General features: G+C 41.3%; 1 protein-coding gene across 1 annotated transcript; it reads left to right on the forward strand.

Annotated features, from left to right (window-relative positions):
• KPNA7 (karyopherin subunit alpha 7) lies at positions 1-27,625 on the forward strand (the record flags this gene model as incomplete). The annotated part of the gene is made up of 10 exons (XM_081298170.1): positions 1-66; positions 2,326-2,454; positions 9,800-9,882; positions 10,290-10,558; positions 11,982-12,064; positions 13,923-14,186; positions 15,816-16,049; positions 17,875-18,057; positions 21,248-21,394; positions 27,461-27,625. 10 exons carry the CDS (start codon positions 1-3, stop codon positions 27,623-27,625), a joined length of 1,623 nt encoding a protein of 540 aa, XP_081154296.1.
• Between the last annotated feature and the right edge of the window lie 182 nt (positions 27,626-27,807).

Below are 27,807 nucleotides of genomic sequence, written 5' to 3' on the forward strand. Positions count from 1 at the left end.
ATGTCTACCTTAGATGTTCCAGAAGAAAGGCTGAGAAAATTTAAGTATCGAGGCAAAGATGCATCTGTGAGTATGAAGCAACTGCTTCAGTCTGTCAGGGACCAGTGGGGTGAAAATTGCGTGGTTGAAAGGCATCAAGAACCAGGTGGAGAGGCAGGGAGAGAAGGCAGTTCTAGCAAAATACTTGTTTAGGGGTTCAGATGTTCACTGAATGATTCTTTCAATTTTTTTTGCATGTTTAAAAATTTCAAAATAAAATATTAAAGGCAGAGAGGACAAAAGTATATGGACTTAGGAGCCAGACAACTTTGGGCCTAAATCAAGGTTTCCATATGACCTTTAAATTATGTAACTTCAGAGTTCTAGTTTCTTCATCTAGAAAATGGGGCTGCTCACTGCCTCTGAAGGGCCAGGTCTATAGATGCCAGGCTGTGGCAGCAGGAGGTCTACCAAGGAACTCAAATGTTGGCATGAAGGCAGTAGCATGCCTTGCAGAAATAGGACTGGAACAGAAAAGTCCAGTTTATTGGGCTTGTTTCCAGGGTGGACATTAGGGTGTGGGCAGGAATCTGTGTGTGTGGATTCTCTCATTCAGCTTTTCTGGTCTCATGGCTTTCCTACTCCTATATCCCCAACTGTGTAGCATGACTGACATCTCATATAAGACTGGAAATCTGAAAGGCAGCTTAAGATGAAGGAAGCACTTGGTTGTGGAAGCCTGGTTAGGACATGTCCAGGACCAAATCACAGTTAGGGTAAACTGTTCCAGTGAGCGTGGCTCTCTGGCTTCTAGGACCATTGCAGATTAAAGGAAACCAGTTAGGACAAAGGAACTGAACCCTCTCTGTGGGAAACAGCAGGAAAGGCCAGCAGCTGAGAAGAGAGAAGACAAAGGTACAAAACCCTCTGTTCACAAGCAGGTACCATTTGGTGACAGGACCACGGTACCATTGGTTCCAAGGGCCTCAAAGGTGTGCTCCTTTGCCTTTTAACAGCTAATGACCTTGTTTTCAAGCAAGAATTAAATGATTTGTTTAAGGAACAAAAAGTCTCTAATACATCTTAACTAATTTCTGCAGTCTTGTACCACCTAGCAACCTCATAGATGATGGTGGTGCTGTAAGCTTGCATTGCTTGGTGATGACATAGCTATCTTAGTTGGTGTGAGTACATTCTGTGGTGTTTATACAATGACAGAATTGTCTTGACAACCCATTTCTTAATGCATTCCCATCATTAGGCAATAAATGATTGTAATTACTATTTTAGTCCTTTTTAATATTTATTTTTTAGTTGGACACAATGCCTTTATTTCACTTAATTATTTTTATGTGGTGCTGAGGATCTCACACATGCGAGGCGAGTGCTCTACCGCTGAGCCACAACCCCAGACCACTATTTTAGTCTTTAAACTCATTTATCCAGGGCTGTGGCTGTGGCTCAGTGGTGGAGCGCTTGCCTAGCATGCATGAGGCACTGAGTTCGATCCTTGGCACCACATAAAAATAAACAGATAAAATAAACTAATTTATCCAAGAAGTTTAGGTCATTCTCCAGGATTCATAATACTTCTGTGTATTGTTGACTTATTTAAGGAAAAAAGTCTTTAAAAAATTCTTTTTATTATTATTATTGTCTACACATGACATTACAATGATCTTGGCAATTCATACATTTGTATCATTGGGGTATAATTTCTCATTTTTCTAATTGTACAAATTGCAGAATCACACTGGTCATAGTCACCTATATACATACATCAATCATAATGTTTATTCTGCTGCCCTTCCTATCCCCCTACTCCTCCCCTCCTCTCCCATCATTTCTCTCTATCCAATCCAATTAAAAATTCTTTTAAAATTTCCTTCAATGTCTTTAAGTAAAACCTCTGAGATGGTGCATCTAGTTCATGGGTAGCCCACCAGAGTCCCCAACCCCACTAATCTGGCCACCACTGGAAGGTCTAGGCCCATTAGGACTTTATAGTCTTCCAAACTAATCAGCATCCATGAGGATATGCTCAGACTTGGATAGTGGATTGCTCTGCTCATGTCTTTATGGCTGAGAATTCTGCCTGTCAAGGATGAACATGACCTTCCTATAATTTGGGGCAGAAGATTGAATTTTTTTTCCTAGAGGTACAAGGTTGGGAGAAAGCAGAGGAGGGCCGAGATGATTTACTGGTTCTGTGACCTTGATTCTTCCAGGCTATTGCAACTGTAAAAAATGAACTCATAGGCCTTGCCACCTGCTCCAAAGGCTAAACGACAAAGCATCCTGTGCTCTCTGACTCTGATTGTTGCAACTGTTTCTTATCCTCCCTAGATGAGGCGACAACAGAGGATCATTGTCAGCGTGGAGCTTCGGAAGGCCAGGAAAGATGAGCAGGTCTTAAAGAGAAGGAATATCAATCATGTGTCTGCTGATCCTGCTTCTGAAAAAATAGCCAAAAGGGTACGTCAGAACGTGGCATTGAGAGCAGATGTGTGCAAAATACATCCTTGAGTGAGTTTCTCTGGCTTGGGCGTGTTTAATAGATTCAGGGCTTCTAGACTGATTTAGGGCCTTTCAAGGAAGGAGTGAAGAAATCATGGTTCCAGCCAAAGTGCCTTCCTCAGAATGCTAAGGGTCTTTACACATGGTGGTGAGTCTGTGGGATCCATGTCTGATGGGAGTAATTGCCACTGCAAACTGGAAACTCACTTGCTGCACTAAGTCTGGTGGGTTAGGGAATGAGGATTCATGGAGGTTACTTCTAAAGTAGAGGCATCTAGTCCCTGGACATGACATCTTTCCTAAGACTTGAACACTATCTTTCAGCCTCCATCCTCCCCAACTCCACTGTATATAAATCCTGGGTTGACTTTAAGGTCATCCCTATTTTGTGAATTTTGAATTTTGATAACATTATGTGTTTTTATTTATTCATACATTCATACATACATATTGAGAGTGAACCCAAGGTATCCTACCACTGAGTTACAGTCCCACCTGTTTTTTTTTTTTTTTTTTTTGGTACCAGGGAACCCAGGGGTACTTAACCACTGAGTCACATCCTTAACCCCTTTTATTTTTTATTTTGAGACAGAGCCTTACCAAGTTGCTTAAGGCCTTGCTAAATTGCTGAGGCTGTCCTTGAACATGCAATCCTCCTGCCTCAGTCTCCCCAGTGTCTGGGATTCCAGCTGCTTAGGGCTCTTTGAGGGCAGAGATTGTTTCAATTTTGTCAAGTGGATTCAATAACGCATCCGCTTTCATCCATGGTAATGAATATGATCATTCTCTGAATTGCCATAGGGACAAGAACCATATATATCAAGTTAACTTCATTAGTCTAGAGTAGTCCTTGGGGTTCTTCCCAACAGAGGAAGGTGTGAAACAATGAAAAAAAATTGTTTCCCTATTTATCCTATATTAGCATATTTATTTTTTAAAAAATAATTCTGATCTTATATACATATCTCCAAATTCACCCCTTTAAAGTGTAAAATAAGTAACTTCCAGTGTTCACAAGGTTACACAACCATCAGCACTAAAACATTTATCACCTCAAATAGAAACCCCATGCCCAACCAGGTGTGGTGGTGCACACCTGTAATCCCAACCGCCTGGGAGGCCAAGGCAGGAGAACTTCAAGTTCAAGGGCAACCTCAACAACTTAGATCCTGTCTCAAAATAAAAAGGACTGGGGATGTAGCCCAGTGGTAAAGCATCCCTGGGTTCATTCCTCTCCACTCCCCCTGAAAAATAAACCCCATGCCCATTAAGCAATCAGTTCCTATATCTCATTCTTCACAGCCCCTGGCAAATACGAGACCACTCTCTGTCTCCGTGAGTTTACCTTCTGGACTTTCATATGAATGGAGTCCTTCAGTATGTGACCTTGGGTGCTTAGCTTCTTCCACTTGGCATAGTTTTCAAGGTTCCTCCATGTTGTAGCACATATCTGGTTCATTTTTTTCTGACTGAACACTATTCCATCATATGAAGAGAGCACATTTTGTTCATCCATTCATTAATGGTGGACATTTGGGTTGTTTCCACTTTTTGGGCTGTTAAGATTAATGCTGCCATTAATGTGTGTGCACACATTTTTGCTTGGGCAAGTGTTTTCAGCTCCTTTGGGAGCATACTGAGGAGAAGCATTGCTGGGTTATATGCTAATTCTACGCTTAACTCTTTGTGGTAGGCTGAATAATGGTCCCCTAATCTCTTGTCTTTTAAGCCCTAGAATCTGTGAATGTTACCTTAAAACAAAAAGGAGTTTGCAATTTAAGTTAAGGATCTTAATGAGATTTTCCTGGACTATCTGGGTAGGCCTACCATAATTACATGGTCCTTATAAGGACAAAGGAGAAGTCAGAGAAGTTGAAGATGGAGGCAGATGGTCTGGGTTGTAGTTGAGTGGGGGAGTGCTTGCCTACCATGTGTGAGGCACTGGGTTCTATCCTTAGTGCCACATAAAAATAGGTACAATACCTTTATTTTACTTATATTAAAAAAAAAATGGAGGGAGAGGCTGCAGGCAAGGAATCAAGTGAGCCCACTACAGGTTGAAAAAGGCAGGGAAATGGATTCTCCCTGAGAGCCTCCAGGAGGAATCAGCCTTTCTGATACCTGAACTTTTAGCCCAGTGAAAATGACCTTCCGAACAGTAAGAGACCAAGTTCCTTCTAAGTCATTGGGGCTGTGATAATTTTTGCAGCAGTAATAGGAAAGTAATATGCTGAACTATTTCCCAAAGTGGCCACACAGTTGTACATTTTCACATTCTTAATAATATTTGTTTTCTGTTTTTTTTTTTTTAAAAAAAAAAAACAACTCTCTAGTGGGTACAAAGGGATATCTTGTAATTTTGATATGTTTTCCTATTGACTAATGGTAATGAGCATCTTTACCTATGATTGTTGGCTGTGTTTTTCTTTAGAAAAATGTCTATTCAAACCCTACAGCCATTTTTTTTTAAGGTCAAGTAATTTATATTTTTTATTGAGTTGTAGGAGTTCTTTCTCTAATTTGGGTACTAGACCTATTATCTAATCACATAGGGTTTTTTTTTTTTTGCCTATTTTTTTTTTCTTCTAAGAGTTTTCTAGTTTTAGCTCGTATGTTTAAATCTTTGATCCATTTCAAATTAATGTTTGTAAACCATATGACTAAAGGTTCAGCTTCTTTTGTGTGTGGTATCCAGCTGTCCCAGTGCCATTTTTCTTGAAAAGACTATTCTCTACCTGTTGAATATTTCAGCACCCTTGTCAAAAACCTAATATGGTTATCTTTGTCAGTACAACAGAGACTGGATTGCTGCAGCTTTGTAGTAAGTTTTGAAAATGGGAACCGTGAGCTTTCTTTTACAAGATTATTTTGACTGTTTTGTGTCCTTTATATTTCCCTATGAGTTTTAGAATCAGTTAGTCAATGTCTTCAATAAAGACAATTAAGATTTTGATGGTAATTGCATTGGATCTATAAAACAATTTGAGGAAAATTGCCATCTTAATAATGTCAAGTCTTTCCATTTATTTAGATGCTGTTTAATTTTTTTATAGTTTTCAGCATGTGAGTCTTGTACCTTTTATTCCTAAATATTTTATTCTATTGTAAATTGTTTTATTTTTATTTTTGGATTATTCATTGCTAATGTGTAGAAATATAATTGATTTTTTTTTTTTTTTTTTTTTTGGTGCTAGGGTTAGAACCCAGGGCCTTGTGCATGCAAGGCAAGCACTCTACCAACTGATCTATATCCCCAGCCCCAAAATAAATTGATTTCTATTTATTGATCCTGCGATGAAACTGAACTTGTTTATTAGTTTAGGATTTTTCTTGTTGCAAATTACTTAGGATTTTCTGTATCTAAGATCAAGTCATTTGCAAGTAGAAATAGTTTTATATCTTCCTTTCTTATCTAGATGTACCTTATTTCTTTTTCTTGCCTAAATAGCCTATCTAGAACTTCTAATACTATGTGAGTACAAGGAGCAGAACAGATATCCTGTCTTAGTCCTGATTATAGGGGGAGAAATTTGCAGGCTTTCACCATTAAGTATGATTCTAAGTTGTGTGATTTTTATAGGTGCTATTATCAGTATAAGGAAATTCCTAGTTTGTTTTTATAATGGAAGGGTACTGAATTTTGTCCAATGCTTTTTCTGAACTTATTGAAAAGATTTGTGTTTTCCCTTTTATTCTAATAGAGGGTATTACATTGTTTTTGTTTTCTGTGGGTTTTTTTGTTTTTTGTGTGTGTGCTGGGGATTGAATTTGGGGGCACTCAACCACTGAGCCACATCTGCAGCCTTATTGTGAATTTTATTTAGAGACAGGGTCTCAATAAGTTGCTTAGCACCTCTCTGTTGCTGAGGCTGGCTTCGAACTTATGATCCTCCTACCTCAGCCTCCCAAGCTGCTGGAATTACAGGCATGTGCCACCGTGCCTGGCCTACATTGGTTTTTATATGTCGAATCATGATTGCATTCCTGGGTTAAATCTCATGATGAATGTTTCGTATGTTGATACATTTGGTTTTCCAGTATTTTGTTGAGGACTTTTTTATACCAAGGAATCTTTTTTATTCAAGTGTAGATTACCAGTTATTTAAAAATACTTGGGAGCATAGTGCAGTGTCGCATGCCTGTAATTCCAGCAGCTCCAGAGGCCGAGGAAGAAGGATCGTGAGTTCAAAGCCAGCCTCAGCAACAGCAAGGTGCTAAGCAACTCAGTGAGACACTGTCTCTAAATAAAATATAAAATAGGGCTAGGGATGTGGCTCAGTGGCTAAATGTCCCTGAGTTCAATCCCTGGGGAAAATATAACATAGAAAGACAGTGTCTTACAACTAATTTTTAAACTTGATACTATTGAAATATAAAACAATCACTACTCCCAAAAGTCACTTTGCTTACAAATTGATTTTTAAGTTGATCTGCAACTTTATTCACTCAATTTTGTGTATGAATGTTACTGAGTGTTTTGGTTCTACTCTATATCAAAACTCCATTTTTAAAAATGTGTTTACTTCTCTAGTATAGAGCCATTTCTTGCAATTAATGTTAACAACTATAGGTAAATTCCCTAAGTTGCAAGAATTTAATATATTTGCTGTTCTAGAAATAGTTATCATTTGGGGTTATTTACACTAAGACTCACATATTTAAAGGCAAAATATTAAGAAATGATGAGAGTTGAGAGCAGGAGGACTAAAAAAGACAATACTATCTTTTACTGCAGACCTGCTCTTAAAAAAAAAAAATTCCATTACTTACTTTGGTATTATTGTAGAGAAGCAGTTTCTGCAGACCATGGGTATTTACATAGTTGTCAATTTTATATTTCCTTTTTTTAGAATAACACTTTACCAGTTAAGTTGCTCAACCAAATAAGCAGACACCTTTAAACTAACACATGCTTTAGCTGCTTGGAATAAATTATTTTCTTAAATGGTTTAGCATCCTAGGGTCTGGAAAAGAAAGTGAAACCCTCTCGGTTCCAAAATACTGATTCAGAGGCTGCCCACAAGATACCTGGCTGTCTTATGTCCCCAGACTATCACGAGGGTGGACTTTGAGGAGCTCTGTAATATCATAGATGCAAAAATCACTTCCTTTCTCAATACACAATACAGAGCCAGCACAAAGAAACACACTCACAATGTAAAAACTGGCTTGCATAAAACAAGAGGGTACGCACAACTATATATTTTTCTCTTATTTCATATAAGATATTAAAGCAACCTATAATAAACTTGTATAGAGATGATCCTGGTTTACATGTAAGTCTGCTTAAACAGACTATGACTGAATGATTGGAAATTTTCTTTTCCTAACCTAATACCCATCATGTAAGCCTAAGCTGGTCCTCAATTCTTACAGATCTTATTTCCTTGGATTTATGTACTATGTTACCATCAACTTATAAACTGGGCAGGTCTGCCCAGGCTACCCTGAAAGCCTCTTCAGAAATATACCAGATGCACTAAACAGTGATATGTTTAGTAGAATTCTGCACTTCAAGACAGCATATGAAAAACCAGCAATTGATCTGACGTTGACTACCTCCTATTTCACATTATCACGAACGCCGTGCAGTTTACCAACTACTACTACCTTATAGGAAACTCGGTAGCTGTAAAAGTTTTTGTTCATTTTCAAAACATTTCAATATTTATTAATTCCAAAGATATGAATGCCACGTAGTAGTGGCATTTGGGAATAAATGCACACAATTGTTGAGGATTTTTTGCATCTGTAGTGATATGGGATATTGGTATGTGTCTCTCTTTTCTCATCATGGCTTTGGTTGTTTTGGTATTGTTAGGGTTTAAATATGATGTGAGAGTGTTTCCCACCCTCAAAGGTTTATGAACTGGAAACTTGTTCTTTCCTGTGTGGTAGTGTTGAGGTGGTAGAACGATTCAGAGGTAGCGCCTCATGCAATGTAATTAGGTCACTGGAGGCCTCACCCTCTGAAGGGATTAATGTAGTTTTTGCAAGATCATGGTTCTCACAACAGTAGATAGTTATAAAGTAAAGCTAGTACATGAGCTTGACCTTTTTGCATGCCATTTGTTCTCTTTCCATTACTGTGTCATGTTGTGAAGCAGTCAAGGGGCCCTGACTGGGATACCAATACCATGGGATGTTGACCTTCTAGCCACCAGAAGCATATGGCAAATAAACTTCTTTACTTTGTAAGTTACCCAGCCTCAGGTATTTTATTATAGCCACAGAAAATGTACTAATGCAGTTACCAAGGTAATGCTGGCCTCAAATAATGACTTAGAAAGTTCCCATTCTATTTTTTTTTTTTTTGCAGGGGGTGGGGGGCAGGGGAAGAATTTGTAAAAGTTTGTATTCTTTTTTGGGGGGAGGGAGGGTATGGGGATTGAACTCGGGAGCATCCAACTACTGAGCCACATCTCCAGCCCTATTTTGTATTTTATTTAGAGACAGGGTCTCACTGAGTTGCTTAGCTCCTCACTTTTGCTGAGGCTGGCTTTGAACTCATGATCCTCCTGCCTAAGCCTCCCAAGCCACTGGGATTATAGGCATGTGCCACCGTGCCTGGCCAGATTGTGTTATTTCTGATGTTTGGGAAATTCACCATTAAGCCATATAGGCCTAGACGTCTCTTTGAGGGATGTTTTATAGTTCCTAATTCAATCTTTTTAGTTGTTATAGCTCTATTCAGATTTTCTATTATCACTTTTGGTGGTTATGCATTTTTAGGAATCTGTCTACTTCATCTAAACTATTTAATTTGTTGTCATTGCTCCTATTTCTCTTTTGTTAATTTCTATAAGTTCAGGAGTAATTCCCTCACTTTAATTTCTGATTTTCAATGACTTGGTTCTCTTTTCTCTCTTGGTAAGTCTAGCTAAATGTAGTTTTGTTATTTTCAAGAACCAACTTTTACTTTCATTGACTTTTCTCTATTTTCTCAATCTCTGTTTTTAGTCTTTATTATTTCCTTTTTTTCTACTTGCTTTGAGATTGTCAGTTTTCTCATTGCCTTTACAGAAGATGGTTAATTTGAAGGTCCTCACTTGCTATTTGTTTTTCTGATATCCACTATTATGTTAATGCACAGAGTAAAAGGGTTCGGAAGATCCAAGTGAATTATTCCTCCCTTAAGCATAGAGAGTATCCACTATGACCTATGACCTATGCACCCCCTTCCCTACTATAGACCTGCATGCACAAAGGGGCATCCTGTTGAAACCAGGATAGATGAGTAGACTAGGTGATATTTATTCTCTTTTGGCAAAGACTCTGGCCTGACTGTGTCTCTCTTTTGCAGGTTGACCTCACTCTGGATGAAATAATCAAAGGTGTGAATAGTTCTGATCCAGTTGTATGTTTCCAGGCAACACAGGCAGCCAGGTATCACCAAGCAGATTTTTGCTATTTGCAGGTTTACAGCCTGAAATGAGCTCTAATGACCCCTTTGGATTCTTGGCTTTGAGAAAATGCTCATAAAACACAGGAGAAGGCTAGTCCTTCTAAAAGCAAGACTAAGGTTCTATGCTATACTGTTTAGAAGGCAACAGAAAAGATGCAATATGTTATCAGAGATGAATTGCTTAATTTACTGTAGCCTCTACAGGACCTTTAGCTCACAGATAATATGCAAAGAGAATATTGCCTGGTGGCTGCACAGTGCTATAGGCTGAGTTAAGTGGCTGTGGGGTCCTGCTGTTTGTTTTCTGTGATGTTAGAAATGCCAAGAACATCTAGAAGGAGGTCCTGAAGGTCTCCCTCCCTGTACTCCCCTGTCTTTCCTTTCATAGGAAAATGCTGTCCCGGGAACGGAACCCTCCCCTGAAATCGTTTGTTGCAGCAGGACTCATCCCGAGGCTGGTGGAGTTCCTGAAGTGGTCACTCCATCCCTTCCTGCAGTTCGAGGCAGCCTGGGCTCTCACCAACATTGCTTCTGGAACTTCGGATCAGACCCGAGCCGTGGTGGAAGGGGGCGCCGTCCTGCCCTTGATTGAGCTCCTGTCTTCTCCCCATATGACCGTGTGCGAGCAAGCTGTGTGGGCGCTCGGGAATATTGCTGGTGAGGCTCTGTTCTTAGTGGGCTAAGACACGTGGTGTGCGACGTGAGCTCTTTGGGTAGTACGGTGCTCTCCATGTTCTGGAATCCTTCCCAGTATGAAAACCTAGAAGTTCTGGGAAAGGTATCATATGCTCTTTCAAAGTTCAGAACCAAGTTCAGAGACCAAACATTGACACTGAAACTAGATGACGAAGTGCATGCTAATGTGACAGGCTGCAGGGACCTTTGCCAATACTAGGATCACACAGCTTCAAATCTTACTTTTTTTTAATAGTGGTTGATGGACCTTTATTTAATTTATTTATATGCAGGACTGGGAATTGCTCACCCATGCTAGGCAAGCACTGTACCACTGAGTCATAACCCCAGCCCAGCCTCAAATCTTAATAGCTTCAGGAACTAAAGCAGAGTCTTTGGCCCATGCAGTACTGGGGTTTCTGTTGGATGCTTGCATGATCCAGGACCCTGAAAGAACTCTTCCTCCAGTGAAGGCACTAAGGTAGAAAAAGTCTCCTTAGCTTGGGGTAAAACCTCTTCCCCAAAAATGCAGTCCTAAAACTGTGTAGATTGGGGACCTCTGGCTATGGCTGCATGTCTGAGAAAGCACAGGGTAGAGAGTTAGTGCTGTAGGGCTGGAAGCCCCCAGATTCCTGGCTGAAGTAAATCGACATGCTCTCTGGTTATGGGGGGACCTCAATTGGGTGCCTCAGGATTTTGACAAATTAAGATCAGCCAAATATTAGCAATTTCAAGTTTGGAGAAGGAGCAACCCACCATGACGGAGTCTGCAGAAACACAAGTATGATTAGATCTCCAAGGACTTCAGATATTGGAATTAGCAAACAGAATATAAAGTAACTGCTTTAACAAATGCTTGCAGAAATGATGCATCTATTTCAGATGTGTTTCTCATTTTTCTGGGTCTTGTCAAGTACAGGCCAGCCTGGGTGGTATAATGTGACTTCTGCCTTGCCTCAATGGTAAGACTCCTAGGGACACTACTCAGAGATGCAGATGGCTGATTGCCAGCCTCTATCGATTCCCAGATTTTGTTCTGAATTGCGTTTGTAAGTTTCTGCCCCCGCTACCTGTATCTTCTGGGTCTGCATTAACTTCAATCTTCCTGAGAATAGCACTATGAAAGGCTGCCAGCACTCACGGTGTGCCTCCTGGACCAGGCTGGCTCTCTCCTCTGTGTCCACAGCCTCCTCTTTTAGCAAGCGGTACTGTGTGGTGCCTGCTTGTCATATCATGAATGTTCACCCAGTGGATACCTTGGTGACCTCAGATCTAGTCCATGACTATACTACCTACTTGCCAAACCCCCAAGAATGTCTTTTCGTGTCTCGTCTTTGCATAAACTTTTTAAAAGCGTATCACCCACTTTGTTCTCTTTGAATGTCATCTTCTGATCTATTTGTAGGTGATGGCTCAGAATTCAGAGATGTCGTGATTGCGAGCAATGCCATTCCACATCTGTTAGCCCTGGTTTCGTCAGCCATACCAGTGAGTGTCTTCAAAGGAGAAGACCTAGCTAGGTGACCAATTCTCAGGGTTGGGAAATTGGGGAAGTAGTTCATAAGTAATGCCATATCATGTGGCTGCTCCCTAGTCCCTTATGATAGTAGGGGTCTAGGACAGAGGTTCATTTTGGTAAAAGACTGACCCAAAGTTGTCCTTAGGGACCAGTAGCACTGATCTTTCTTTTGGGGGTATTAACAGAGGTCCATTAAAATTTTTTCAAAGCTCATCATCCTGCAAACATTGATGACTAAGAGGTCCCACAAAGGGACCACCAAAAGATGTGATGATGCTCCGGTTCTGTACATGGGTGATAGGGTCTAGGTTTGAAGCTCAGAGTCAAAGTTGATCAACATGTAACAACAGAAAACTCCTGGATTTAGGAATTGGGTTCTCAACTTGCCTCCAACAAAAATGCAAAGAAGCAAAGGGAACAAGTACAACACCCTCAAGGCGGGAGAACACAGGATGTATTTGAACTTGGAAAAAGGTGGCCATGACCTAGGGAGTTTGCAAGGAGAGAGAAATGTAAGATGGTGGGTAGGGCAAAGGAATTGGACGTCATCCTGGTGGCAAAGGCTTCCCTTTGCCACCAGGATGAGGATGTCAAAGCAAGAAGGAAGGTGGTCTGATCTTTCAGAAAGACCCTCCTGGCTGCCTGGGGTGGGATTGTAGCAGAGGAAGCTGGTGAGGCAGATGGACAGGGTTGCAGTGACACTGGACATGGAAGACGGAGGGAAGCAGGGGTGCTCCGGGCTTCTGGATAGGTTGTTTGGATGATTGTCCTCCTAGAGAAAGGAAGAGGGAGAGAAAAAGGAATCAGAACTTTCGTTAGACATATAGCAGAGGTTAGTCAGAGGGGACCGTGACAGCAAAGGCAGGTTCATGGATGTGTCATTCTAGATGATCATACGCATATGGGACATCCAGTTGGGGGTCCAGCTAGGCAACACCAGTTACCAAACTGAACCTGGCTGGTGCTTGTTTTGTAGAATTTTACAGTCACATGCTGTTGGTTTCCATATCTTCCGTGGCCATGGTTGTAAGATGAGGGCAGATTTGAGTTGTCACAGTTAGAGACACATGTCCTGCAAGGCTGAAAATGGTTTACTAGGCGGCTCTTTACAGTTTGCCAGCCATTTCCTTTTGAAAAAGTTGTTCTTGGAACTGTGACACTGAACCTGGTTTTCTATTGTCAAGTGAGCCATTTCTTCCCCATCCTCTTGCTGGGCTCTGCCTGACTCCTAAACATTGGAACCCCCAGGACTTGGTCCCATCCCTCCTCATACTGTGGGTCAGGGGCTGGAGAAGAGCCAATGGCAGGATTGAGGAGCAGGGTGTTGAAGGCCCTGGCACACGTTTCTACCCCAGAGGGAGCAATTCATCAAAGACAGATGATGATAGAGGCTGGATTTTTAAAAGCAGAAAGTGATAGGACTCAGAGGTAGGGTAGGGAAGACTGATTTCAAATAAAAGATCAGAAATATGATTGACAGGCCAGTAGAGCTTTAGACGGGCAAAAAGACCAAATGATTTGTGTTTGATTTTTTTTTTTTAACCAATGAAAAACAAATTAGATCATCCATTGCCCCTAGAGTGGGTAAAGAATACTACAACTTTTTTTTTTTTTAAATAAGAAACCTCCATCTAACATTCAAATATGAAATAAAAAGCTGGTTCTTTTTGTCTCCAATATACACCACTGCCTAGAACAAGTTTCTATTTGAAGCTCAAAAGCTTTGGTTCATGCTGATCAATAATATTGATCAAAGATGGGAAGGGAATGCTGTGATTTGCATTTTCTCTCCTTTGCACCTGATGCTGGAAGCTCTCCTCGTTACAGATCACATTTCTGCGGAATATCGCATGGACCTTGTCCAACCTGTGCCGGAACAAGAACCCATATCCTTGCAGTGAAGCGGTGAGGCAAATGCTGCCTATCCTCTCCCAACTGCTGCAGCATCAGGACAATGAGGTTCTCTCAGACACCTGCTGGGCTCTGTCCTACCTCACCGATGGCTGCAATGAACGCATCGGGCAAGTGGTCCACACAGGGGTCCTGCCCAGGCTGGTGGACCTCATGACCAGATCGGAACTCAGTATCTTGGTAAACGTCTTTCTGGGTCCCACCCGTCTCTGTAGGGGCCTTGAGATTCAAATTTGAAAGCCAGATTCACTTTGCAAGGTTCTGTTCCCCCATCCCTGGTCTCTCCACAGTTGGCTCTAATCCTTTGCTTGGAACAAAGAATGTCATCTGCATTTCCCTGGTCTTTGCCATCCTCTAACCAAAGATTTGGGTCTATTTTGATCTAAAAATAATAGTGGTTGTTAAAGGGCCTTTCTCTTGTGGTACTGGGGATTGAGCCCAGAGGCATCTTGCCACTGAACTACATCATCAATCCTTTTTTAAAAAATTTTATTTTGAGGTGGGGTCCTGCTAAGCTGCTGAGCTTGCCTCAAACTTGCAATTCTCCTGCCTTAGACTCCCAAATTCCTGGGATTATAGGCATGTACCAGTGTACCTGACTAAAGGATTTACTTTTTAACCTGATAACTGGAAAAAATATAGAAAACCACCAAGTGAAAATTGCTTATAACCTACCATGCAGGGAACTACTTTTATGTCTTTCCTTCTAGGGGTCTGTACATGTGAATTTAAACAATTTGGTTTGTACTGTGTATGTGTGCTCACGCATGTGCGTGCGTGCATGCGAAGTTCACTGTATAATTGAACTTCTTATACAAATATAAAAAAATCATTCCCCCAATCCATATTCTTAGGTTACCTTGATATAGACAAATGGCAACTAAAACTATTAGCAAACACTTTGATAGGTTATTAAACGTGTGCCACCTATATAATATACTGTTTTGAGAGAGGTGGGTATATTCACTCACCTCTACTCTGCCCCTCTTGATTTTTATACCTAATATTATAGATTGTGCAGCCTTAGCAATCATGTTCTGAGCGTGGTAGTGTTTCTCAGATGTTAAGATTGGTTTGGGAATAGAGCTGGGGACACAGAGTTAAGAGAATAAGAAAAGAAGCACTTCTTATAAAAGTTCTGGGACTCAACTGGAGCTGTCCTGGCAAGGCTGTGATTGGCCAACAGTCCTGCTTTGGCCTCTCACATGAGTAACAGATATGTAGCCTAATAGGCTAGGAAAACTCTAGAACTCTGGATGGGCTTTCCTGGGGACTGCCACTACAGTGCAGAGAATTCCAGAGAAGTTCACAGTCAGTCTCTCTAGGAGAGTTGCTGCCTTGAGACCAATCATTGACCTTTACAATTATCATGAAGCGGGTACATGAATACACCAAGAAATGCCACCATAATCTCATTTGTTCCACTTAAATATATAAAGAAGTTTGATACTAGGGCCAAATACAAATGCAGTGGAAGTTATGACATGATCAATGCTATAATCAGTTTAGTGTTTTCCCCAGTTGAAAGTAGAAGGAGCCACAGCATTTCCTAATAAAGGTATCCCTTGACCTCTATCCTACTTAAGCTAGAACTTTTAGGAAACTGGCCAGACCTTGAAACTATGTAAGAACAGCCATGGATGTGTGGAATTAATAAGAATTGTGGATTTAATTCTGGTTCATGAGCTTTCAGAGAGCTCACTCCATAGCATGACTGATGTTTGGGAGGGCACAGAACCGGGTGTGACTGTCACTTTCTACTGTGATAGATTTGCAATACCGGTTAGACTTCTAACTTTGTTCTTCCAGATCCCTTCTCTCCGCACGATGGGGAATGTTGTCACAGGAACAGATCACCAGACCCAGCTGGCCATCAATGCCGGCTTGCTAACTGTGCTGGCCCCGCTCCTGAAGCACTCTAGTATCTCCATCCAGAAGGAAGCAGCCTGGACCCTGAGCAATGTGGCCGCTGGGCCTCACCAGCACATCCAGCAGCTGATTGCTTTCAACATGCTGCCGCCATTGGTGGACATACTAAAGGACGTAAGTGGCACATTCAAAGTCCACAGCAAGAGAGTATTTCCTATGGCCCTGATTCCTTCAGGGATGTAGATGCAGGCTGAAAAGGAAATTGAGATCACAACAAAGCTATGAATCTGTCTGGAAAAAGGAAGGGGGCTTCCATTGTGAAGAGCCTATCAAATATCTGGAAGACTAAACATTGTTCCATGAAAAGGTTACCCCACAGCTCACACATCCATAAAAATCTTGAGCTAGTAAATAATGGCTTATCTCTAATGGCATGGTCAAAGAATATGCCTGCCAAGAGGGAGGAGATTTTGCTTTGTTTTAAGAGGAAAATCTTATCAGGCTATGGTGATGTCATACACTGGAAAATAAAAAGATAGCTTTTCGATATACAAATAAAGTTGATGAAAGAGGTGATCTAAATGGAAAATTGAAATGCAAAAGTAGAAATATAATAAGGCTTCCTTCCACCTCCTGATTCCTACTTCCCTGGAGCAATTATTATCAGTGTTTCATTTTGCTACATTTAAACCATCTATAGTCAGGAGTGGTTAGCGCGGATTGGGGGTGAGAAGGCAGGAGTCATTGCATGGGGAAGAGAAATTTCTCTGTTCTGACATTGGATGTTGGGTTCCCAGGTGCATGTCAAGTAGGAAAAGGTAGGCAGGTGTGCAGTCTAGGTCACGGCATGTTCCAATCATTTGAGCACTACCTGTTCTACATCATACCTGAATCTGTAACTGTTTTAATTTTAAAAATCCAGTTATGAATCAGATAGTACTCATATTTCAAGCCATGTCTTTTGAAATATAATTCATTTGGCACCATACATTATTTCATTATTTTTGTTTTTGTTCAATGCTGAGGCTAGTTTGCCTCAGCCAAAAAAAAAAAAAAAAAAAGAGAGAGCAAGTCCTTCTCCCTAGGAATAGAAGGATCCATGATAAATTAGGTCCCTATTTCTGGGCCAAGTGCTTTTTAGAAATGTAAAAGATTCATTGAGCTGGGCGGGGTGGCACACACCTGTAATCCCAGCGACTAGGGAGGCTGAGGCAGGAGGATTGCAAGCTCAAAGCCAGCCTCAGCCACAGTGAGGTGCTAAGCAACTCCGTGAGATCCTGTCTCTAAATTAAATACAAAATAGGGCTGGGGATGTGGCTCAGTGGTTCAGTATCCCTGAGATCAGTCCCTGGTACACCCACCTGCTTAAAAAAAGAGATTCATTGAGTAATATTTCAGTGGTCTTTCTCTCTGCCTCTGGGCTGATTCAGTCCCATAGATCACTTTTGTGTGACCTAGTACAGAATGTGTCCAAAGTTTTACTTGGTCAGGAAGAATAAAAACATAGAGCTGGGTGCAGTGCAGCATGCCTTTGATTCCAGAGGGTCAGGCGGCTGAGGCAAGAGGATCACAAGCCAGCCCCAGCAACTTAGAAAGACCCTGTCTCAAGATAAAAAAAAAAAAAAAAAAAAAGGCTTGAGTTGGGGCTTAATGGTTAAGTACCCCTGGGTTCAGTCAGAAAAAGGCCAAGCACAATTCCTAATCTATGTGGATTACCTGGATTATGTTGGTTCTAGTTTCCTTGTAGCCTGACATAGGGAAATGAGTCTACTTGACCTGAGAAACTACCCCCAAGGACCCATTGGAACGGTTTCCTTTTTCATGGTTTCTTAGATGCCATCTTCTGATCCAGAACCAGAGGCAGGTAGCCAGGGCATTCTACTAAATTGCACATAAAGTCCTGACTGTCACCATCCCACCCAGAAAGTGAACCAAGTCAGCATTGCTGTATTTTGGTTCTTTGGGATAAGTAGAGAAGGTCAATGTTCTGTCTCTGCAGGGAGAGTTTAGAGTTCAGAGAGAGGCCGTGTGGACAGTGGCTAACTTCGTCTCGGGGGCCACGGTGGACCAGATATTTCGGCTTGTCCACTCTGGAGTCATGGGGCCACTGTTGAATCTGCTCAGCGTCCCGGACGTGAGGATGGTTAACATCATTCTGGATGTCATCGCTTACGTTCTCCAGGTGAGCTCTCCTGAACAGGTTGGTGTGTAAACAGAAGTCTCTAGTTTTAAAACATTGAATTAGGTGCTTCAAACTCAAGTAGGATGCTCTTTCCTCTCCACCCTCCCTAACCACATGTCCTGTGGACAACACAAAACCAAGCAGCTCAATGAAGGATGACTGCCTTCATTTTCTCAAATGAATGACTTTGTGCCAGGCGCCATTGGGAATACTCAGAATATGCCAGTGCCAAGTCCTTGTTCTGGTAGAGTTTATATGTTAGTGAGGTGGGGGACAGACACACCAGGGAGGGAGTTCTAGATAGTCTATCAGATCAGGGATAGTCACTAATTGCTCAGGGTCGGGAATGGATGTAGCTGTCCAATGGGCTGTGGTCAGGAGAAGGAATGCATTTGAGTAAAAAATCGAAAGATCCTTTGCCCAGATGTGGACGTCTTGGGCAAAAGGAGTAGCAAGAAGGAGGTGTGGCCAGAACAAATGAATGGAAAATCATAGGCGATCAGGCTGAAGGCAGGCAGGGGCTGGGTCATGTAGGGTCTGTGAAGATGCTGACTTATTCTGAGTGAGGCCAGGAAACTAGTGGAAGGTTTGAAACAGGATCAAAGTCACAAGTTCTTTATTTTAGAATAATTAGTTAATTGTATTTTAGAAGTGCTAGACAATTCTACTCAGTGTTTAGAAAGATTAAAACATAGGATATCCTGGAAGAGGCAGCAATTTATCAGTGGTCAATCTTGTGGGGCCACCCTGAAGTTCCTGTCCCATTCAGCTATGTCCTTAGGGAAAGGGACTACCAAGGATGGAACTAGAATTCTAGAAAAGTCTTAGTTCTGAAATAATAAAGCAAAATTAAGCCAGTGTTTATATGTTATTTGTGTTAGGTCTATATTGCTGCCTAACACATCATTCCTGTGTAGCTTAAATCCAACATGGAGTATCTCACAGAACTTTCTGGAGTTAAGAATCTGGGGTTGGAGGGGAGGGGAGGGGAGGGGGGATAGTAGAGGATAGGAAAGGCAGCAGAATACAACAGACACTAGTATGGCAATATGTAAATCAGTGGAAGTGTAACTGATGCGACTCTGCAATCTGTATACGGGGTAAAAATGGGAGTTCATAACCCACTTGAATCAAAGTGTGAAATATGATATATCAAGAACTATGTAATGTTTTGAACAACCAATAAAAAAATTAAAAAAAAAAAAAAAGAATCTGGGGCCAGCTTAGTAGGATGGTTCTGGCTCAGGGTCTTGCATGAGGTTCAGTCAAGATGTCAGCCTGGGCTGATATAATCTGAAGGCTTCCACTTGGATCAGTTTCCAAGTTGGCTCACTCACCTGGCTGGTGAGTCACTTACCTCTCCATTGGGCTGCCTGAGCATCTTTACATCATGGCAGCTGGCCATCTATGAAGCAAGCCAAATTAAAGCAAGCTGGAAGTCCCAATGTCTTTTATGACCTATCCTTGGAGGTCATATGCCATTTCAACAGCACCCTGTTGCTTACACAAGACAGCCCTATTCAATCCAATGGGAAACTACACAGGGCATAAATACCAGGAGTTGGGGATCATTTGGGGCCATCTTGGAGGCTGGCTATATTCATTTGATTAAGCTCCTTTTATATATGGCTAAGCCATTAGAAGAGCTTCAAAGTAACACCAGGAAATTCCTTTTAAAAATCTACTTTGAGCCTTCTTTTCATGTAACCATCTTAAAATGAACAGACTTCAGTGGAGGCCAGATTTGAAACCTAGCCTAATTACATCCTGACGGTGAGCAAATCATACAGATAAAGGGTGGAGACTCAGCAGCCAGTAGACAAAGTTGGACATGAAAAGTTTATGAAAACACATTTTCTTGATACCAAGGCTCAGACACGTAGCTCAAACTCTCATTGAGTGAACGATGTGGCTTGCATTATGTTTGATTTGATCCATACAACATTTTTTTTTGGTCACTGCTTACAACCTTCAGGCTTTATCTCTGTGTTCCCCAAATATGGTATCTGGCTGAACGACTCTTTTCTCATATGTGGCATTCGCCTTCAAAACATTGTCCTTACTGTCCCTTCTTTTAGGAATGCTATTATCCCCAAAGAAAAGATACCTCTGACAAAGGGCCATTCATTCAGGATCTGTGATCCCTTCGAAACCTGCCCTATGCATTTTCTATTGCTCAACCCTGATTGTTTATGACACTGTAATTTTTACTCTAACAATTATTTACTGGCTGCCCCCAACAGTGAGTTATAGAAAGACCTTCTCTAAATCATCTCTGTATTTCTAGCTTTGTGAGCCTCACCCATAAGATAGATAAACATTTGAAGGAATGAATAACCTTGGATGAATAAGCCAATGACTGGCGTTGGATTAAATTCACTCATGTTGTCTACGCTCAACGTAGACAACAGTGGGGCTTCTGTGACTATGGGTCTCTTGATTGATCTCTTAAAGCTTTCTAAGGAAATCGGAGCAAAATGCTTGCACTTACATAGCATTTCTAGAACATTCTTTCAAATTGTATTGAAAACAACGTCCATTAGTTAGAAGGGAATGTCTACTAAACAGTGATAATGTTGTATTTAGGGACAGTAATATATTCAGCCAAAAAAAACCCCCACCATCCCTTATGAATTGGTAGTCTAGAAATATTGTATTTTGGCAAAGAAATGCATAGATTTTATGTAAATGTTTTATATAAACATACATTTATATATGTATTTATGATATTATATACCAATATATGATACGGTATATTTACAAATCATAAATATCTGAAATGGTAAGATCATGCCATTTCTTTTTTTTCTTTTTTTTTTTTTTTTGGAGGGGGGCAGGTTCAGGGAATTGAACTCAGGGGCACTTGACCATTGAGCCATATCTCCAGCCCAACTTTGTATTTTATTTTGAGATGGGGTCTGAGTTGCTTAGCACCTCACTTGCTGAGGCTGGCTTTGAACTTGTGATCTTCCTGCCTCAGTCTCTCCAGCTGCTGGGATTACAGGTGTGAGCTACCATGCCTGGCTAGATCATGCACTTTCTAATCAATCTGGGGAACATGAAACTTTGCTCACGCTGGACCAGGAGCTTTTGGTTTTATTCCCTTGAGGGACACTCCCATGAGGGCTGGCAAGGTTCTACCTCCCTAGGACACTGCCCAGGGTCTCATTATCTTTTGTGTGGCCTCCAGAAAGCAGAGAGAATATGTGAGAAGGAAAACATGTGCATTCTGATAGAAGAGCTGGGTGGGATCGACAGGATTGAGGCTTTACAACTGCACGAGAACCATCAGATCAGCCAGGCTGCTCAGAACCTCATCGAGAAACACTTTGGTGAGGTAAGTGACTTCCAAGAGGAAAGAAGTGCCCGTCCATGCTGGCAGCCCACGTCTGCTAGTGACCACCCTGCTGGTGATGCTGCTATGAGTCAGGTGACCAGGCAGATGGGCTTCCCTCCTGACCCTCCTCTGAACTTAGCTTGGTGACTGCTTACCATTGCTGTCTAGTTGGCCTTGGAGTGTCAGGAAGCTGGTCTAATACCAGAGGGGCTTGTCCTGACGCCTCTGGCTTAAAACCATTTGCCTGCGTTGGGGAGGGGTGGAGAGGGAGAACATGGGGTAGGTACTAAAGAGACTTTCTACTGAAGAATGCAAACAGTGAAGTCGGGTCTAATTTCTGAAAAGCCATTTTGTCTCTTTCTGGAACACAATGTTGGGTGAAGCATTCAACACAAGGCTTCTAAATTTTCAGCAACTGCAGAGAGTAATGATCAGATATTAGATGTTTTTAAAAGGTTTTATGGTAGAATGTTTATAATATGAAGTATACCCCTGTAATACCAGTGTAGCTTAGTGGTGTTATGTACAACCATCCATCTTAACCCATCCACCTTCAGAACATTTTAATCTTCCCATACGGAAACTCCATACCCAGGGAACACTAACTCCAAGGTCTCCTATTTCCAGCTCTTGGTAGTTGCCATTCTACTTTGTCTGTAGATTTGACTACTCTTGGGGCATCATTTATGTAGAACCATAAAGTATTTGTTCTTTTGCACTGACTTATTTCTGCTTCTCAGGATGTCTTCAAGTTTCATTCATCTAACAATCTGTGTTAGAATTTCATTCTTTTTTCAAGACAGAATAATATTCCATTGAATGTATACCCCATGCTTTGTTATAAGTCTTCCACTAATGGACCCTTTGGGTTGCTTATGCCATTTAACTTCCGTGACCCATGCTGCTATCAACATGAGTAAGCAAATATTGATTAGAGTCCCTGCTTCCAATTCTATTTTTTCAAGGTGGGCTTTTAAGAAAATTCTGTTTTATTGGTGTGTTATAATTACATATACTAGTGGGATTTGTTTTTACATATTGAAACATGCACACAACATAATTTGGTCAATTTCATTCCCCAGTATCTTCTGCTTCAAATTCTTTTGAATAGATACCCAGAAGGAGAATTGCTAGATCACATGGCAGGTCTATCTTTAACTTTTAAAGAACTACCATACTGTTTTCCACAATGGATGTCCCATTTTATAGTCTTACCAACATTATACAGGTTTTCTAACTTCTCAAATCTTTGTTATTGTCTGATTTTTTTTATATGTATTTTTTTTAGTTGTGGGTGGACACAATACTTTTATTTTACTTGAATGTGGTGCTGAGGATTAAACCCAGTGCCTCACACATGCCAGGTGAGCACTTTACTACTGAGCCTCAGCCTTGACCTTTTTTTTTTAAATCATAACCATCATAATGGGTGTGAAGTAGTATCTTATGGTTTTGACTTGCATTTATATTAGGTACTGTTTTGTGTTGCTATAACAAAATACCTAAAGCTGGGTTCTCACAAAGAAATGAGGTTTATTTAGCTGACCGTTTTGGAGGCTGAATGCCCTGGATTGGGCAGTCTCATCTGTATGGCCTCTGGTGAGGGCCTCCTTGACTACATCAGAACATGGTGGATGGCATCATGGTGGGAGCACATGATGGTGGGCCAGTCACATGGCAAGACTTGAGGCAAAAGGGATTCGGGGACCAGTCTTCTTTTCATAGCAACTTTCTTTTGTGAAAACTAACTGGGGTCCCTTGAGAACATTAAGGATCCTAGGGTGAGGCCTCTAGTGACCTGACCACCTTGCACTGGGACCATCTCTTAAAGGTTCCACCACCTCAACACCAGCATACTGGGAACGAGGCTTTCAGCACATGAACCATGGGGAGCATGGGACACACTTAATGACCATCTTTCATCTTTGTGGGTTAAAGATTCTTAAGAAAACTTCACAAATAGGAGACACATCCCATATGGCTTTATATCTCTGGGACTCATCTAAGAGCTCTAAAAGTAACCGCTATACCCATTATATCCATTTTCACGGTTTAAGGATAATGTTCTATGTATATTAAAACTGCTTTTAAAAATAATCCAGGAACAGTGGCACATAGTAGTCCCAGCTATTCAGGAGCTGAGGCAGGAGGATCACAAATTTGGGGCCAGACTGGGCCACTTACTGAGATCCTGTCTCAAAAAATAACAACAACAACAAATTAAAAGAGCTGGGGCTATAGTTCAGCAGTAGAGCACCCCTGGGTTCAATCCCCTGTACTTCAATAAATAAATTAGTAAATAAAAAGACAAATGTGATTTGATTTCACTTCTAAGACATCTTTAGAGTAGTCAAACTGATAAAGACAAAATAGAATGGTACATGCCAGGGTCGGAGTGGAGGGGAAATGGGAAATCAGTGTTGAACGTGGGGAGTATTTCAGATTTGCAAATTGAAAAAGTTCTGGAGGTGGATGGTGGTGATAGCTATATAACCAAGTGAATGTTCTTTTTTTTTTTTTAAATTTTTAGTTGTAGATGGACACATTACCTTTATTATGTGGTGCTGAAGATTGAACCCAGTGCCTCACGTGAGCGAGGCAAGCACTGTACCATTGAGCTACAATCCCAGCCCGTGAGAATGTTCTTAATGCCACAGAACAATCTGTGTATTAAGATGCTAGAGTTTGTTGTGTATACTTTACCACCCATGCACAACTGCATTCTAGGCCCACTATGAGAAGTGGTTCCATGCTTCCCTCCTTCAGCCTCTACTCTGAGGAAGCTCAAGGCCTCCTCACCTGAGAACAAACTCTAGCCCACCCTTGATGTTGTAGAGTCAAATGTGCAGCAACACCACACTGGGATCTGGAGTTATAACTGTTTGTGTTCCCTGAAGGAAGAAGATGGCATACTGTTCCCAGGCCTGGACCTAGGATGTGAATGTGTGAAGAATATAACAAAATAATAGCAGTACTCCACAAATCCTAAAGCCCTCACCCACGCACTGAAAGAAAATGTCTTTGAGAAGCGGCACTGCTGTTTCTTAGTGTATCACAAATGTAAAGCTTTTAAAACTTAATAAAATGTTCAACACTTTCACCTCTCGCTGTGGTTTATAGCTTAAATGTCACCCCAAAGTCTATATGCTGGGGGCCTGGTTGCCAGCCTGTGGTGCTATTGGGAGGAGAGAGACCTTTGGGAGGTGTGGCCTAGAGGAAGGAAGTTAGGTCATTGGGGGCGTGGCCTTGAAGGGGATGGTGGGACCCCAGCACCTACCTTTTTTACTTCCTGGCCTTAACAAATTTTCCTCTGCCACATGTTCCTGCCATGGGTCCAAAAACAATGATATCAAATAACCCTGGACTAAACTCACTGAAACAGCCAAAATAAACCTTTTAAGTTGATTGTCTCAGTGAGATTGTCTGATATAGTCACTGACACCTCTAACATCTCTCTATCAAAAGGTCATTTATTTATTTTAAAGAGTGAGGAAAGGGACAATTTTTAATATTTATTTTTTTAGTTCTCGGTGGACACAACATCTTTGTTGGTATGTGGTGCTGAGGATCGAACCCGGGCCGCACGCATGCCAGGCGAGCGCGCTACCGCTTGAGCGTAGTTGTATATGGACAGAATGCCTTTATTTGTTAATTTTTATGTGGTGCTGAGGATCAAACCCAGTATCTCATGCATACTAGGCAAGCGCTCTGACACTGAGCTACAGGCCCAGCCCTCAAAAGGTCATTTTAAACCACTTGCATCCTAAAGCCATGTGGAATTCATGAGAACATTGTAAGAATCTTGGAGTAAGAACTTCGAGTGTCAAATGGTCTATTCAGATAAGCTTTGACTTAAGTTCTCAGTGCAGCAGGGATGTTGGAAGTCTTGGCTTTCTTTCATCTGTTAATTAGTCTCCTGGCACTGTAATGAGTTCTAAGATGATGGTCCTCTGTCGAAAGTCAGAATCCCTCGTATTTTCCTAAGATATTCAAGTATAATTTTAATGCAATCATTGGTTTAGGGCAGTGTTTTGAGATTTATCTGTACCCCAGGGAGTACTTGTTAGATCATATTAATGGCCCCCACCTCAGAGGTTGAGTAGAACCTGAGAACTTACATTTCTAAGGCACTTCCAGGTGACGCTGATGCTGCTAGCTCAGGTGCCACACTTTGAAAGCCACTGGTCTGACTTGGGATGTAATTCAGTGGTAGAGCATGTACCTAGCATGTATGAGGCCCTGAGTTCAATTTCCTAGCGCTGCAAAAAAATAAAGTTATGAAAGTTACAAGTCTAGGCAGTGGTCAGCAAACTACAACCAATAGGGCAAATTCAGCCCCTTGCCTGTTTTGTAAAATTTACTGGAACATAGCCTCATTTAATTGTTCATATTTCATTTCAGAGCTACAGCATCTCATGCTACAGTAGCAAAAATGAGTAGAATGAACCCATATCTGCTGTCTGGTTCTTTATAAAAGTATTTGCTGACCCTTTATCCACCAGTGTTCCCCACTTTGATGTGGGTTATGTAGGTGGATCACCTTTCAGAAAAACATATCATGCAAACGTAAAATGTAGGAAGCTACAAAGCTAAATGATCTAGTTTGAGATGTGATCATGAAGGAGCCAGAGGTTCATAGCTTAATCTCTTCCTTGAGGCCTCTCCAGTTGTCTGAGATCAGACAAGATTGAAGGGCTCTACTACCCAAATCCATAGAGGTCAAGTGCTTTCAGAAAGCTGCTCTTTGTCACTTTAAGCAGGCCAGGAGAGGAGGAAGGTGTTTTAAAAGATTTAAACTAAGATTTGCCACCTGTCTTAGACTGTTTTACGATAATATAACAGAATACCAGAGACTAGGTAGTAAATAAAAGAAACATTTCTTACAGTTCTAAATGCTGGTAAACCCAATATCAGAGATGCTGGCATCAGCAAGGGCCTTCTTGATGTGTCACAACATGGTAAAGGGCACCACGTGGTAAGAGTGAGGGAATACGTGTATTCAGGTTGGTTTTCTCTTATAAGCTACTAATCCCATCATGGAGTCCACTCTTGTGACACCAACTTACCCTAATTACCTCCTCAAAGCCTCATGTCCAGTTACCTACTATCTATAAATTCAGGGATTAAGTTTTTAGTACATGAACTTTGGAGGAAACAGCCCCACATAGTTACTAAAGCATGTGAAGAGGGGATAGATAGTATACTGAGTCCAACTCAGAAATCTGATCTTCCCCTCCCAAGGAATAAGAATTAAATAGTTCAGAAAAGCTTAAGCAACTTCATATTCCAAATTTTGCATTGGAGCAATGCTTGGGACAAGAAGCATTTCAGGTTTCAATTTTTTTTTTTAGATTTTGGAATATTTGCATCTACATAATGAGATATCTTGGAAATGGGACCCAAGCTTGAACATAAAATCCAATTATGGGTCATAACACCTTATACACATAACCGGAAGGCAATTTTATACAACATTTTTAGTGTCCCTGTGTTTTAACTATGACCCCATCACAAGAGCCTCAGGTGTGAAATGTTCCACTTGTAGTATCATGTCAGCATCCAAAAAGCTTCATATTTTTTAGAGCATTTTGGATTTTCAGATTAGGGATACTCAACCTGTAATATTCTTATCAACTTGAGGATATTTTTTGATTTCTTTCATGCCTAATGTAAAGTTTTGGGGTCACTACCCCTTGTCCTGTCCCTGTTGTGTTTAATAGATGTAATACTCTTTGACTCTTTCATTTGTTACCTTTGTTTTTTTTTAAATAATATATTTGTCCCTGCGTATTTGGTTTCATTGACCTTAATATTTTATTTTGTCTTGGTGGTAGATGAGTTGAAAAAGCAGTCCCAATTCTGTGTCCTTCTCCATATCCATGCTCTTTGCAATGTGACCTTACAGATTTCCCAACCTCATTTCCATACCCACCCATCAAAGAGATATAGAATCTGTTTTCCTCCCCCTTGAATCTGGACTTGGCCTGAACTCGCTCTGGCCAGCAGAATGTGGTTGAAGCAGTATTATCTGAGGCCTAAGCCTCATCTGTTTCTGTTTTCTTGGAGTTCTGCCACCACCACAACACAAGCTATGCTAGCCTGCTGGGCATGAGAGACCACATGGAGCAGAGACCAGCCACCCACCAGCCAGCCCCCAAAACAAGTGTGAACCCCATCAAGATCAACAGAACTGCCTCTCTGACCCACAGATGCAGGAGGAAGCCCGGATGAGCTAAGAAGAATGGCTTAGCTCATCCTTGCACTGGTGACCGAATGCTGATCATCTGAGGGTGGTTTGTTATTCCACAGTAGTTGATGGTAGTGAAAGGGTTCAGCCTTCATCCACTCTGCCTTTCTGTCCTGGATTCTCTCAGATGATATTTTACTTTCATATTGTCACGGATAATGTCTGA

This window comes from Spermophilus citellus (genome assembly GCF_964194105.1).
Source record: "Spermophilus citellus genome assembly, chromosome: 6".
NCBI classification, from domain to species: Eukaryota; Metazoa; Chordata; class Mammalia; order Rodentia; family Sciuridae; genus Spermophilus; species Spermophilus citellus.